Genomic DNA, 14364 nt, shown 5'->3' with positions numbered 1-14364 from the left:
CGTAAGTTTCATGGACGATTCCTCTGAATATTGCTCTGCAGAGATACAGAATATTGATTAGAATACTTCTGTCTCTTCAGACAGGAACATACGGCCACTTTTAGCTCAAACACGTGTCATAATTTCTTCAGCTCAGATCCTTCATAAGACAGGTGTGGGATTTGTTAATGTCCTTGTTCCAGCTGGATGGTCCCCCGAATTCTCTTACCTTTCAGGGAGTCCAACCTTAGTGGCAGAAACGGTACAATCGTAGGACTGTGACTAACGCACCTTCGTGCCAGCAGCGGGGAGGAGAGCCCATGAGGGTCAGGTCCTCACACTCTCAACACGTGTGAAGCGAGACGGGAAATACAGGTGGCTGAGGAGGGGAATTATTTCTATGAGGCGATTCTGACCTTACAACTCAGTAGCATCAGATACAGGGGATGGGTATTAACATTACACCTCAGCCTAAAGCACTTAGAAGCTCACTCCAGCGCATTCCAGATGTTACATCTCTATAAACTGCTGTGATTTTCTTAAGGTTCAGGATTTTTACTATATTACTAGAAATTTTTTTTTTTACTATAAGAATAAAATTCATAGAAATCTAATGCATTTCTGTAGTTACTCAAAAGGTAGTGGGGTAGGAGAATTATATCACCCATCCCCAGGACTGTTTTAAAATCCATGCATAACTGCCCCTCTCACAGAGGAAGGGGGTGGGGTTATTTAAAAGACCTCAGTTTTTAAGAGCATAGTTTCTGCTAATGAATCAACTCCAAGGTGAAGATTATTATTCGAATTGGAGTAAGAAATGTTTTTGCATAAGCACGCTTTGGTAATGAGGTCATGAATCCTAGCTCGTCTCATCTCTGAAAATTCTCGTTTCCAAATTCTGGAAGCTAGTCAGGCCCACAATCAAGAGTGAGTTATATTTGTAAGCTTCCGAAGTTGAGTCAGCATGTAGAATTAAAGGGGATTTTCTCACCTTTTTTACAGGCCCTTTGTAGACCTCCCAAAAAACACATTGAGTTGAGATATATTTTCACAGTCCCTCCTACGTTTAAGTCAACATTCCTTCTAAGCTGGAAAGATGGACCAAGAGTTAAAAGGCCGAGAGCCTGAACATTGTTTGAGGATCCCCTCTGACTTTTATGTGGACTGTTATGAGGTCAAACAGCAGGTTTAGAAAAGATTTACCGAAAGAACTGTCAGAAAATTGTAACTGGGCTCTATAATTCCAAACTGGGTTTATGCAGTAATTTAAGACCCTGAATATATATAACGTTATATTATATATTGTATACATAATAAATGTTATTTTTAAAAAAGATTTAAAGTCTCCTATTGAAATTAATAACCCAACGTTCGATCGTCTTTACCTGCTAATGTGTTGAGAATTGTGCTCACCCCATCTCAGCACCAGCCTGAATAAGTTCATGGCTCTGTGAGGCTGTGGACCAGCCGGCAGCATTATCGCTTGAACATTTATTAATTGTGACAGGAACACCAAATTTATCTCAGTGCTTTAGCTTATTTACTGCTCTTTCACCTTTGTATTTTGTATTGACAAAGTGAAATGAATATTGATAAGGTGGGATATTGATTTTTTAAAAAATGTACAGCGTGTTCTCTGCCTCATTCAAAGTCACAGAGCCAGAGAGAGTGGACGTCTCAGGAGCAGAGCAGGGGATGTACGTAGATTTACTGTTGTGAAATTGAGAACTGTTGGAGCAGGAAGGTTTGCCAGCAGAATGCATTTTATTGTTTGAAAAATGTCATCTGTAAAGGTGGAGAAAAGCGGCGAGCAAAGTAGGAGGAATGTTATTAGCGCGTTTTTAAAAGGCAGCCAGTCAGCAGGGTTGGTTACGGTCTGTGTTTTTGGTAGAAGTCATAGCTTATTGAGGATCTGATAATAAAAATGATTAAATATGCTTACTGGTATTATGGCTATTGCATTTTTTTAAAAATGTTTTGTCCATTACTAAACTCACTATTATCCAAAAATAAGTATCTTCGGTTGCTATTTTGCTTTCTAGTGAAATAACACCGTAGGGAAAATGGTCACTATAGGATTCAACCTTTTTTCTATACATTTTAAATTATACAAAAAGATGCCTATTGAAGTTTAATATCTCCATATAGATGTTGCCCCAAGGTAACTCTTTTCATGAACATGTAAGCTCTTGGCAAGAAGCTGTATTAAGCTCTTGTGCCTTTTCACCTATTTCCCCTGCATTCTGCTGAAATTTTAATAATAAAATAATCGTCATGAATACTTAAGGCACAAAAGGCAGGTTGTAAAATACAATAACAGGCAAAGATTTTTAAACGGCGCACTTTTAATCAAAAGTCACCCTGACCGTAATCAGGAACTGTTTGGTGTAACCAAGCTGCTTTTCAAGGTGCTGTGTGTCTTCACTTGTCCAAATTTATCTTACCAATAATTGTATCTTTGTTTTCTTTTATCACTGGATCTATATGACCACTGTAAATTATTTTCTCTCTTCCGGGACTTTAAAACAGGCAAATTTTCTGGGGTGACTGTCGTTATTAATTTGGAAACCAAGCTGTATCTGAACACACAGAAAAAAGCCTAGGAAAATATATATTCCTGCACCTCTCGTTACATGGGTCACGAAACTGCCTTTCAGATACATGTTTTAGTAGAGTCTTAAACAGCTCTCCATTACCATTCGGTACAAGAAACACCCAAGGAAAGAGCAAGCGCACACATTAAATAGAAAATAATTGCTGTTCCTGCCAATGGAAAGACTAATTAATGAGAAAATCCTCAAACTACAGACTACTTGGACCCACTGATAGAATGGAAAGCCATCTCTTTAGACCATGGCTGAGAATGCAGGAAGGGCAGTGCTCCAGGACCACACGTGTCCAGTTTTGTCAGTCTCAGAAACCTCCAGGCATGTGCGTTAGTGTCCCCGTGGGAGGGGAGCCAAGCCGGGGAGCTGTCCTCACCAAGCCAGAACCTCTGAAAAGCTCGAACCTCACAACAGGGCCGACTAGAAACAAAACCCACCCGCGGGCACAAAAAATAAAGGGTGTTGTTGCCACCTGGGCTCCCAGCAGACGACTGAAGATGCATAACCAAGAGCGGACCCTCACATGAGTTTCTAGTTTAAAACTCCGCCAAGCCAAAATGTTAACATAAAAACTGGTCTTTGAAGCACACGGAAAACCACTCGACAGGTAAAGGCTCCAACCCCAAGGTTCGAGAATCATCTCAAATGAAACCTGAATGTGATCGCATGAACCGAAACTAAGAGAGCTCGTTATTTAAAAAACCAAAGCACCCAAAACCAAAGGGGATAGCTGGACGGGAAAGACATATGTGGTAAAAAACCAAGGGGAAACCTGAGATTTTATTTATTATGAAAAAATCTCGATAACTGTAAACTCACTGGGTGGGTTAAACAGCAGAGTAGCTGCAGCTGAAAATAAACAAACAAACAAACAAAAAAACAACAGTAAATTTTAAGAGGCGTTGGAAGAAATAAAACCTAAAAAACACACAGAGGAATGAAAAGATGGAAAATAGAAAAGAACGGCTGGGGGACTTGGAGGGGAAAGAGGTTCCGCATCCGTCCGCTAGAACTTCCAGAAGGAGTGGACAGAATAAGGGGGCTCCTGAGAGTCAGGAAAATACAGACCGAACCCAACAATACGGACAGTTTTCACAGCCGACGAAAAACACCAACTTTCACGCTCAAAAATTCCAAGTTTTTATCAAGGAATAGTAAATATAAATAAAGTCCTACCTGGACACACCGTGATGAAACTTCAGAACTCCCAGGACAACGAGAAGAGCTTAAGAGCAGCGGAGGAGAGGAGGAATGACCTACGGGGGAGTGAAACTGCGCCGGCAGCGGCCTGGAAACCAGGAGTGCAGCCCGCAGGGCGAGAGGATGCTTCCAAAGGGCTGAAATGAAACAACAACAAAAATTAGTTTCGCATTAAATTTTCATTATTTAATAAGCGTCTTGAATTTTTAAGCTAGTTAACTATTTGAACTGATTTCATTTCACAAAATTCCCATGTGCAACACCTGCACCGCTGCAGGTAACCTGCGGGATGGTCTGAATTAGGGAGGCTTTCCTGTGTAGTAACAAACGAAATAATACAAGTACAGGGGGTCCCCCCAAAAAATGTAAACGCACTTTAACAGCTGACAGCTCAACGGATGCTTCGTTTTCATATGTAACCCACTGGAATTAATAATTATTCAAAGTGTGTGTGCATTTTGGGGGGGAGGGGACACCCTGTATTTGACAGAGAATAGTAATGCCTGACCACTTTCTGTACTTAACTCTTAATCAAAACCCATGTTCCTCAGTTAGTTACCGAGAACAGAGGACAGCGTTGTAACTTGCGAGTTTAACAGCATCACTAATAACAACAGTGGCCCTGTCCCTCGCTGTCTAGGAGAGCGCTGGGAGGGAGAGGAAGGGGAGGCGGAGTGAGCCTGGACCCCGGAGCCAACGCCTGCCTCTCCCAGGACAGGGCCGGGCAGAGCCTCTGGCGCGGGGCTGGGATGCGAGAGCAGCATGTCACCTCCCCTTCCACTGGCTGTTTATCCAGCGTCAATACAACACTTTAGGAGCCAAATTACTAAACAAGCTGCCAATTAGGCCTGCAGTCAGCTGGACAGATTAGCCGCTACAAGAGGCCGATACGAGATTTTCATCTCTTGAGCCAATTACGCAAGTGAATTGCCCTCCGCAGCGGTTTTTGGAAGACGGGAGGGGAAGCGGCCCGACTCCTCTATAATAGACACAAGGGCTGCAGCCTCGGGAGGGCCGGAGGTGACTGCTGAGGTTGCCCGGGCCCGAGGAGCGCCTTCCAGGGAAGGGACTTAAAGGATTTGGCGCTGCCGGGAGCAAAAGACAAGGAAATTGTGGTTGTCCCTCTCGCCATGCGGAGACGGAGCCGCGCCCCCCCAGGTCTTAATCTCGTTAAAAAAAAAAATAAAACAAAACAAAAAAAACACCAAGAGAGAGGCCAGCGGTGTATTTCATTCTAGAATCATTTTCCATGGAAAATGAAGTACGTCTTTGTTTTTTCTTAAGGTTATAGAGAAAAGCCACTGCTATTTTGTTTTTTGTTTTTTTTTCATGGATCTGTGTTTCTATGTGAAAAGATTTAGTGTTGGAGACATGTAACGCTTCTCTTTTTTATTTTTGTTTCTCTTCGAAGTACAAGATAATACTTTATTTTATTTTCATTAAGAAGAGAAAAAGAGCACTTTAAAAAAAAAGAGACAGGATGGATTCTTTTCCACCTACATAAAACCACGGCTCTCCTGGGCCACCCTACTCAAAATATCAGCATTTTAAGCTCGTGAGAGTGAACCAGCTCTCCTGTGCTCTCTCCACTTTGGAACTGGAGACGTACCACACTTCAGCCGCGTTTGTGGGGACGTTTTAAATTGGCCTTCTATTTTCCTTAAATATGAAACAAATTTTAAGTCGGAGCTTTTGCAAGCTCTTGTATCCAAAATATGGTTAAACAGATCTGTAGCCTAGGGTAGCATTAGACCTCGGATCTGATTTTAGCTTGTAGATGGAAATAAGTTGGTGGCAATTCGCTAAAAAATCGGGGATGTGGGAGAGAATGCTGGTGCGCTGTATCACCAAACACACCTGGTCAGTAGCTGTCCAGTAACAAGTTAGACACCTTGGGGGTCTGTCTTGGTTACCACCAGAATCGCAGTTCCAAAATAAAATTTTAGTGGCTTTTTAAATGAGTCTTCCCTTTTTTTATTGGATGTATTGGGGCGACACTGGCTAATAAAATCATATAGGTTTCAGGTGTAGTAAGGAAGTATTTTGATACAAGGCTTTTATTTCTTTTTTTGGTAAGTAAAAGGTTCCCTCTCAGGTACCTTTCTGAAAGGAAGACTCGAGAACGTGGTCTCGTTGGCCTGGGGGGACCTTGGCCTGTGCCGGGACTAACGTCCTTTGTCCCTTTGTAATTCCAGGATTTGTCGGGGAAAACGCCCAGCCCATCTCAGAGAACAACATCGGGAACCGAATGCTCCAGAACATGGGCTGGACGCCTGGCTCGGGCCTCGGCCGCGACGGCAAGGGGCTCGCAGAGCCCATCCAAGCCCTGCAGAGGCCGAAAGGATTAGGACTTGGGTTTCCTCTGCCCAAAAGCACTCCCGCGGCCCCCACCATCCCCACCTCGGGAAAATCCTCCTAAGAAAAGCCAAGAAGAAACGGCCCACAGTTCTTTTTCGCTCTCCGTCTCTCCCATCGTTCTCAAATGACAGCGTTTCTGTTCCCGGAGCAGAAATCGACACGGCCTCACACTGGTCACTCCAGCTGCCCGACTGCGTAGGGCCCCACCGCGGCCACAGAGATGCGATTCCATCACAGTTCATGGTGCTAAAGTTCAGACCTTTCCCTCCAAATCTCGTCAGCAGCTTTCAGCTGCTTTTAGGTATAAAGAACAGCTCGTTTCTCTTATTTATTTTGATCGCCTATGTCAAGTCATGTCTAATGCTTTTAAGCTGGACTGATTCAGGTGTGTGTGTGTGTGTGTGTGTGTGTGTGTGTGCAACGCCCTGGCAAATGTGAGTGCACCCATGGGTTTCTAAAATGGGACAGGCCGGAAAGGTTGAGTTTCATGTCATCCCGACCTGGGGTGATGCTAACGACCGACCCATCTTTGCATCAGTGAGACCCTACGCAAATCTTTGATTTCATGTTTGTTGAGTTTGGCTTTTGTGTGTGTGTGTGCGTGTGTGTGTGTGTGCGCGCTCTAACGGGGAGCGATACCCATTAATCTTCTAACCTTGGACAGTGCAGTGTGAAGTTCACAGCTGACCAACCGCAATTGATGTTTCCCTCTGACGTTCTGACAAAAAATAAACCTCACCCTTGCTATCACCAGAGTGCCCTCAACATTACTTTAGTGCGTATGTTAGAAATTTTACCTCATTTAGAACATAAAGTAATTATTGAGAGAAAAATGTATTTTTTAAAATTCATTGTAACTGAACTATAAATTCTATTAATCTAGACTGACCTCTACCTCTCTCTTCCCAAAGGTTAGTGGGTTTTGTTTTTGTTTTTGTTTTTTTTAAAGATCAACTCAACTGTAGTAAACGGATGTTAAATTTTAACCATCGGTGTAAGTTAGAGTACTAAATCAATTTATCTGAAGATTTCAATGGCTTTCCCAAGAATTCAGATTTCTGGCCATGATCCGACCCATTTACGAGGTGAACAAAAATGAACGGAACTGACTTGCCCTTTCTAACATCTCAGCAGGTATTTTAAAACCAAGCAAAGCAAGTCCTTTCTATTGTGTGTCTGCTATTGTTATTTCTCAGTCACCTGCTGCCTAATGTCAGAGATTCTAAGTTGCTCTTAGTTTAGAAGATGCTGGTTTGTTATTGCCTCCATTAGCGGGACTAATAATAATATTCTATTTGTGATGGCCTTTATTGGTTGCGTAAAGGCCAAGATAACACATGTGAATTAACCCGATAGTGGGTGTTGTTGTTGTTTTTTTAAGGCTTGTTTTTTTTTTGGAGCAGTTTTAGGTTCACTGCAAAATTAAGGCAAAGGTACAGAGATTTCTCATAGACGCCCCCCTGACCCCACACGTGCACAGCATCCGCCCAGTACCAACACCCCCGACCAGAGTGGTACCTTTGTTTCCACTGATGAACCTCCCCTGATACATCATCACCCCCCACAGTTTACATCGCAGTTCACTCTTGGTGTTGGACACTCTATGGGCTCGGCTATAATGACTTGTATGCACCATTACAGCATCATACACAGAAGTTTTACTGCCCTAAAATCCCTCTGTGCTCCACGCTAAGAGATTTTTGAAAATGTGTAAATCCCCAAGAGTTTTTTTAAAGGAGGGAGAGGGGTTTTGTGCGTGTAATAGACCTTTTGCAGGTGGCCCCTTAAAGAAAATACTGCCTATCAGGAAGAGGAAGGTCGGCCTGCTACTTGAAAGCCTTGATGATTTGCCAAATATACGTTCCTTTCCAGCCTTGTTTCTCTCTCAGGGGTATTGTGGTAAGAGGACAGTTTGGTTAGAGGAAGTATAGACGACCAGGTGAGCTGATCCTTGGAAGCATTGTTATCGGATGAAGAAGCTGCTGCTGTATGATTATTTTGTACCAGTTTGTTACTTAGAAACTTGCCACTTTTAGAAAAATGCTTTTTGGTAAATATTCTTTCTCTTGATGTAAGGTGGGGGGGGGGGGGGCGGGGAAGCTGGGAAAGATTGTCTAGATACCGGCTTAAAATTTCTTTATGGTAGTTTATAGCGTTCAAAAGATTTCCTTTTTTTTTCTTTCTTTCTTAAATTCCAATGTTTCCTGAACATCTCCTAAAATCCTAGAATTTCGAAAAGCCAAATTTGGAGCCACTGATGAGCACACAGTAAGGTTATTGTGAGACTGACCCCAAGCCCCCGAGGACCTGGCTGAGCTTCACTTCACCAGGTGCTAAGGAGCTGAACCTACGCCAGCTGGCAGCAATTAAACCCCGTGGCCACGAATGCTCTTTACCACAGTCCCGGTCTTCTGAGGCCACACCCCTAAGATGCTCACTTAATTCGGGTGTGGTCCCCTAAACCTCCCCCCATACAAATGCATCTGTACTGTTTCAGCTCCTAGAAGAAAGGTCTTACTCTTGATAGCTCGAGCCCTCTGTGTGGCTCACAGAGGACTTAAAATAGTTCCCCTTCAATGGAAGTGTTTAACTCAATGGAAGACGTGAGTCAACACTCAACGGAGGGAAGTGGTGACGTGTAGGTGCCCCCCCCCCCGACCCCCAGGGATATTCACCAGAAGGGCCCACGTCCCCTCAACATTCAGTCCCTAAGGAAAAGTCAACGCAGACCTGCTATTCTGCTTGTCCCTGATCTTAATTGGAGAAAATAAGCACAATTTAAAAATAGAATTTTTAATGTAAATCAGATGTCTCTTAAGAGATGAAGTCCTCTAATCTATTTATGTTTTATATATACTTGAGGTTAAATTTTTACCAGTTACTATGGCCATAGAACCCAAGGCATAGAAAGCAATTTATAATTGAGAACGTGTCATTCACATGTCCTGAAAAAGGTGGTCAGGTTTTTCTCTGCTGCTTCATAAAGCTAGTCTTCTGTCCTACAGTAGCTGGGAGCCTCATGTCAAATTCATTGGTTGTGCTAAAAATTGTAGAGTGTTGCATAGGTCTCTTCATTACAACCCACGTTGTCCATTCCCTGGCAATATAGCCAAGAGGGGCTGAGCATGAACTGGCAATTCAGCTTCTGTCTTCATATACTTATACTTGATATTGACCAGCCTATGGGCTGGGGCCATCTCCTTCCCTCCTTCCCTCTTCCCTTCTCCTCAAATACAGCTGTTAAGGTTATGTTCCCTTTAGATTTGTTTGCTTTTATTGCTAAATTATACGGTACCCTTTTAAAAGAAAATCCATCACTAACTAAGACTTACCAATTAATTGGCCCCCGCTCTTGAATACACAGATTTGTATAACTCACACTGTGGCTGTGAAAGGGAAGTTCAGACAGTTGGGTTAAATGTAGACGTAATGTGCACACCTAGGGGTGTTGACAGGGCCCATAAGTATGCAGTATGCAGACCTAATTGCACAGTGTTGCATTTTTGTGAACGTCTATTTTAACATTGTGAATGGATATTCCTGTAATTAATTGAACTGACAATTGCTTCTCTTCGGTATATTTTCATTTTGAGCCGACATTTCATAAAAGAGAAAAATCACCGTTGACATGTTTTTTCTTAAAACCAGTTCCTCCTGTACTTTGTCTTTGTTTTTTTAAAATAAGTGATCTAAATTGATATTGTAAAATGAAGTTGTTTAGCAAGGAATATTTTGGATTTTTATTTTATTTTATTTTTTTGTAGAAAGCTATATTAATAGTATAACAAAGAATGAAAGAAGAAACTTAATGTTTAAGAATGTTATTTATAAGCAGCCATTGTCTTTGTGCTTTAAATGTTTCCCTCTGAAAGTAATAAAAAATAAAGTTGAAAATACTTAAAAAAATGTTTTAATCACTCTCCATTTTTAATGAACATTTAACGGTGTATTTAAAGTCATTGTTAATCTTTAAGCCCTGGAAATTTTCAGGGTTTCCAAAAAAAAATTGTAGATAAAAAAAATTGCAAAACGAATCTGACTTCCATTTATTCTCAGCTTTTTGTGACCTGCTCTACCACTTTTCTCCTGTTTTTTTTTTTTTTTTTGTTTGTTTTCTCTGACGCTGAACTACACTAACTAACGGGCTTACGGTCTCTTTCCACTCGGAGATTCTAAGATTCTCACGTAGCAAGTACAGCCTCTCTCTGCGGCCACTTGAATCCCCACAAGCCACTCCATTTCCTTCTGGAAAATTACGTCTCTTATAAACATGCTTGGATATTCTGAATATTTTATAATACTCATTACAGTGTTTTGTTTGCTGTAAGAAGCATCTCATAGTGTTGATAAAATTTTCTCTCTTCTCCCTAAAAACTAAGCAGATCTTGTTAGAGTAAGTGGGTTTCTTTTTAATCCAATGGGTGTTAAATACTCATTTATTTAACAGGCTTGCAGTTATCTAGACCCAGCTGCCAAGCGGACCGTGAAGGCTCCTTCTGCCCGGTTCCTACTAAGCAAAGACTCTTTACTTTGCACGCCTGACGTTTTACGTAGACCCGGATTTGTCTGCAGCCAGCCAGCGCCATTGGCTGCCGGGGGCATAACGGACTATTGCCACCCCGAGTTTTATCTGTACATTAGAGCCGTCTCCTCTCTCTGAATTGTCAGGCGATTTAAATCATTTCTCACGTTCACAGGCCCCATCCTGTTGCGTCATCGGCACGTCCTGTGCTTACCCCTTAACCTCTCATGGGGGTAGGTAGCAAGTAAAGGCTAAAAGTTCAGTCTTTCGTTTGTGGTGGTGGCGTTTTTTAGTTTGGATTTTCAGAATAAATGACCAGCATTTTCAATGTGTGTATAGTCTTCATTTTCCAGCTGTGCGGTGACTGAGACACGGCTGTGTTAGGAGAGCATCCTAAGTGAAAAGAACATCCAGAATCACTTTCTACCGGTTTCCAGCTTCCTGGCGCCTTTCTCCGAAACGCTCATTTCTTTCTGAAGATGGCATTCTCTAACGAAAGCAGAAGGGATGCGAAATCGTATATACGAACTCATTACGTGCTTAAAAACATGTTTTCCGAAAGCAAACACACGCTTGCATCCCTGGTGGAGGCGCGTTTCTTCAAATGGCAGAAAATGCCACAGTTGGGAGGAGCCAGTGACTTTGGGGGGGGGGGGGGATATAAGGCTCTGCTAGAAGGCTGTGCGGCTCACCTGCGAACCTTAAAGTTCTCTGTCGATGGCTGTCATTCACTGTGGAAACGACATTCTCTGTCGATGGCTGTCATTCACTGTGGAAACGACAGATAACCCAGGCTGCACGTACGAGGTACGGAATTCACAGAGCAACGTCTCAGGGGGATGCGAAGCACTGGGGAGCACACAGTCCGTGTGTGAAATCTCAACATTTCTAACAGCGGCTATCACGGCCTCAGGTCCTCTGCTGTAAGCACAACGGTCCCCATCCTGTGAGGCTTGGTCCTTGACACTCCTGCATCGTTACATGCCCGCCGTTTCCCTGGACCACTTCAAACTCCTTTCCACACATCTTCATCTATGTCACATATTTTTATTTTTAAATGTTTTTATTGATTTTTTTAGAGCGAGAGGAAGGGAGAGGCATGGAGAGATAGGAACATTGATGAGAGAGACGTCGATCGGCTGCCTCCTACACGCCCCCGGCTGGGGATCGAGCCTACAACCCGGGCATGTGCCCTGACCGGGAATCGAACCAGCGACCTCTAGGTTCACGAGCCACACCGACCGGGCGAGGTCACATATTTTTAATACCACGGGAGAGCCTTCCCAGACGAGGAGAGCATCGCCAGGCCTGCAGGAAACGGGCCTGCGTTGCCTGCCCTGCTACTGCATTTCTGAATCAGGCCCCCTGACGACGCAGCTAGGAGGAGGCAGATCCCACACCCCCGCCGGGAGGGATTGCCTGCGCCTCGGTGACAGATGTGCAATACAGCAGCTTCTTCTGGAAAAAATTAACAGTTTGTCCAGTGTGTCAGCTCGCCCTTTTTAGTGCTTGCGAGGTCTTGGCCCCATTACGGATGATTTAGAAATCGAGGCAAGGCAGGCCCAGCCGCCCGCGCTGAAAGCCCGCGCGAGGGGCCCTCATCTGCATTCCGGGGCTCACTCCCACCGAGAAACCGGCAGAGCCCCTCCGGCCACGAGATGAGTGCGGGCTGACAATGCCTTGATTTGCTGAGAGAGAGAATAAATGGGTTTTTCAGAAGATGAGGAAATATCACCATTACCGGCCAATTTACAGCATTTTATCTGTTCTTCAAACATGTCACTTTTGTTATTGTTGCCTGGTAATTACATAGTGAAACGGAAAGAAAACAAAACCTGGGTGTGTATTCAGATGGGTTGCAAAATCATATCCTGATAAATGCCCATTTATGATACACATGGATGAAAGGTTCATTTTAATTTTGAACGGCCAGCTCCGCTGTAAATAGGCTGGAAGATTAAATTTCAGAGAATCCGATTACATAAAAGCAAACAGTCCTCCTCTCCGCTTTCTCAGATCCCGGAAATCCAGGGAGATACCGTAAGGCATGTTCACAGACAGAGTTTTCCCGAGACAGTCTCAGAACCGCGTTCTGAAGAGTGGGAGAACTTTGAGGGAAGCTAGAGATCGGTCCATCCTCGATGCTTCTCAAAAAGCAAGTGGGCCTACGCTGGGCAAAGTATTTCCAGATTGGAGGAATAGCCCTGCATGTTAACACATTTTTATTTATTTATTTTTAATATATCTTTATTGATTTCAGAGGGAGGAAAGAAGGGGGAGAGAGAGAGACAGAAACATCAATGATGAGAGAGTCATTGATTGAGCCCGAAACCCAGGCATGTGCCCTGACTGGGAATCGAACCTCGATTGCCTGGATCCTAGGTCGATGCTCAACCGCTGAGCCACGTCCAGCCGGGCATGTGTTAACACATTTTTAATACATTGCTAACAGATCTCTGTAAAGATGGTGATATTTAAAAAGTCTTCTTAATATCATGGCCATTGATGGACATACCCTTAATAATAAAATTCTGCTAGGACTCCAAATATTACTTTTTTAAGTCCACTCAACCAAAGCCTATGAACAATAAAATACAGCATTCGACCACCCGCACTCCCTCATTTCTATCTAGCTGACGGTAGACCATTCAGGAGCCACCGGTCACACCCACCAAGGCCTTGGGAACCTACATGGCTGCTGATCTCAGCCGAAGTGGGAGACACAGAGCCCAGTGAAAGTGTGGTTGGCCCAGTCAAATTTCAGAATGCCTAAGAATCACCAAGGGAGTACCTAAAGAATTGGGATTCTCAAAATCCACTCTCAGAGAGGCACCCGTGGGTGGGTATGCGGTTGAGAAAGACCATCCTAGAAAAACCAGAGGAGACAGTCTCCAAACACTGGCCCACATCCAAGCCCAGTCTTCCGTGGTGGACCCTACGGGGTCACCTGCCACCGCCCTTCCCCCTTCCGCCTAAGACATCTCCCAGGAATTTGGAATTCGAACTAGGAGATTCATTCTGGCTTTGGTAGGACTGGTCTCGCGTGGGGAAGCCGTTGGACTAGAAAGCAGTGACTATGAGCATGTCAGTGTGAATATATGAGGTCACAGATGGAGCAGAGAATGAAAACGCCTGGGTTTCCCCACAGCCTTGGAGCCTGGCTGAAGGTTACTTAATGTTCTCTTAACAAAAGACCAGAGAACCATTACTGGGAGGTCCCCCGGCCTCTTGTCAAGAGAAAGGGACCCCGTTACCCCGTTCTGCAAGAGAGATATGACATCTCTTTCCACAGAACTGACCTTTTGTATCATTGGGCGGAACACCGACCACATGGGTCTAAACATCTTTTTAGCAAACCCGCAGATCAGCAGGTGAATCCTTCCCGTGACGCAAAGATTTTGCGCGCAGCAGAGGAGCGCGGGCCCCTGTAGGTAGCGTTTTCTCGAGTGCTTGTTTACAGGTCATTAAATACCCAACAGACGGGACAAGTAAAAGCCCAGGTGCTTCAGTCAGTAGTTGTTAAATATCCATCGCAGATCCAGATAAAGCAAATCTAAAATCACAATGACAGTTAATTGTGCAGTTTTTTAGATTTTTTACGTCAGCAGACTGGAAGCTAAGACAATAGCCTGTCCGGGTTAATACAGGAGCCCTGAGCATTCTTCCAGGGTTATAATTCTTTTCTGAGGCTTAGTTTCA

General features: G+C 43.7%; 1 protein-coding gene across 1 annotated transcript in view; it reads left to right on the top strand.

The window, feature by feature from the left end:
* The window catches only part of GPATCH2 (G-patch domain containing 2), a 75844-nt gene extending 65802 nt beyond the window's left edge, over window positions 1-10042 (top strand). Inside the window, exon 10 of the mRNA XM_081124193.1 lies at window positions 5981-10042. Coding sequence (XP_080980319.1) covers window positions 5981-6204 — 224 coding nt within the window. The 3' untranslated portion in view covers window positions 6205-10042. The remainder of the gene's footprint in view (window positions 1-5980) is intronic.
* The last annotated feature ends 4322 nt before the right edge of the window (window positions 10043-14364 follow it).

Source organism: Miniopterus schreibersii, assembly GCF_964146895.1.
Source record: "Miniopterus schreibersii genome assembly, chromosome: 21".
Classification (NCBI taxonomy): domain Eukaryota; kingdom Metazoa; phylum Chordata; class Mammalia; order Chiroptera; family Miniopteridae; genus Miniopterus; species Miniopterus schreibersii.
Note: the sequence above shows the minus strand (reverse complement) of the source record. Positions and strands in the feature narration are given on the sequence as shown.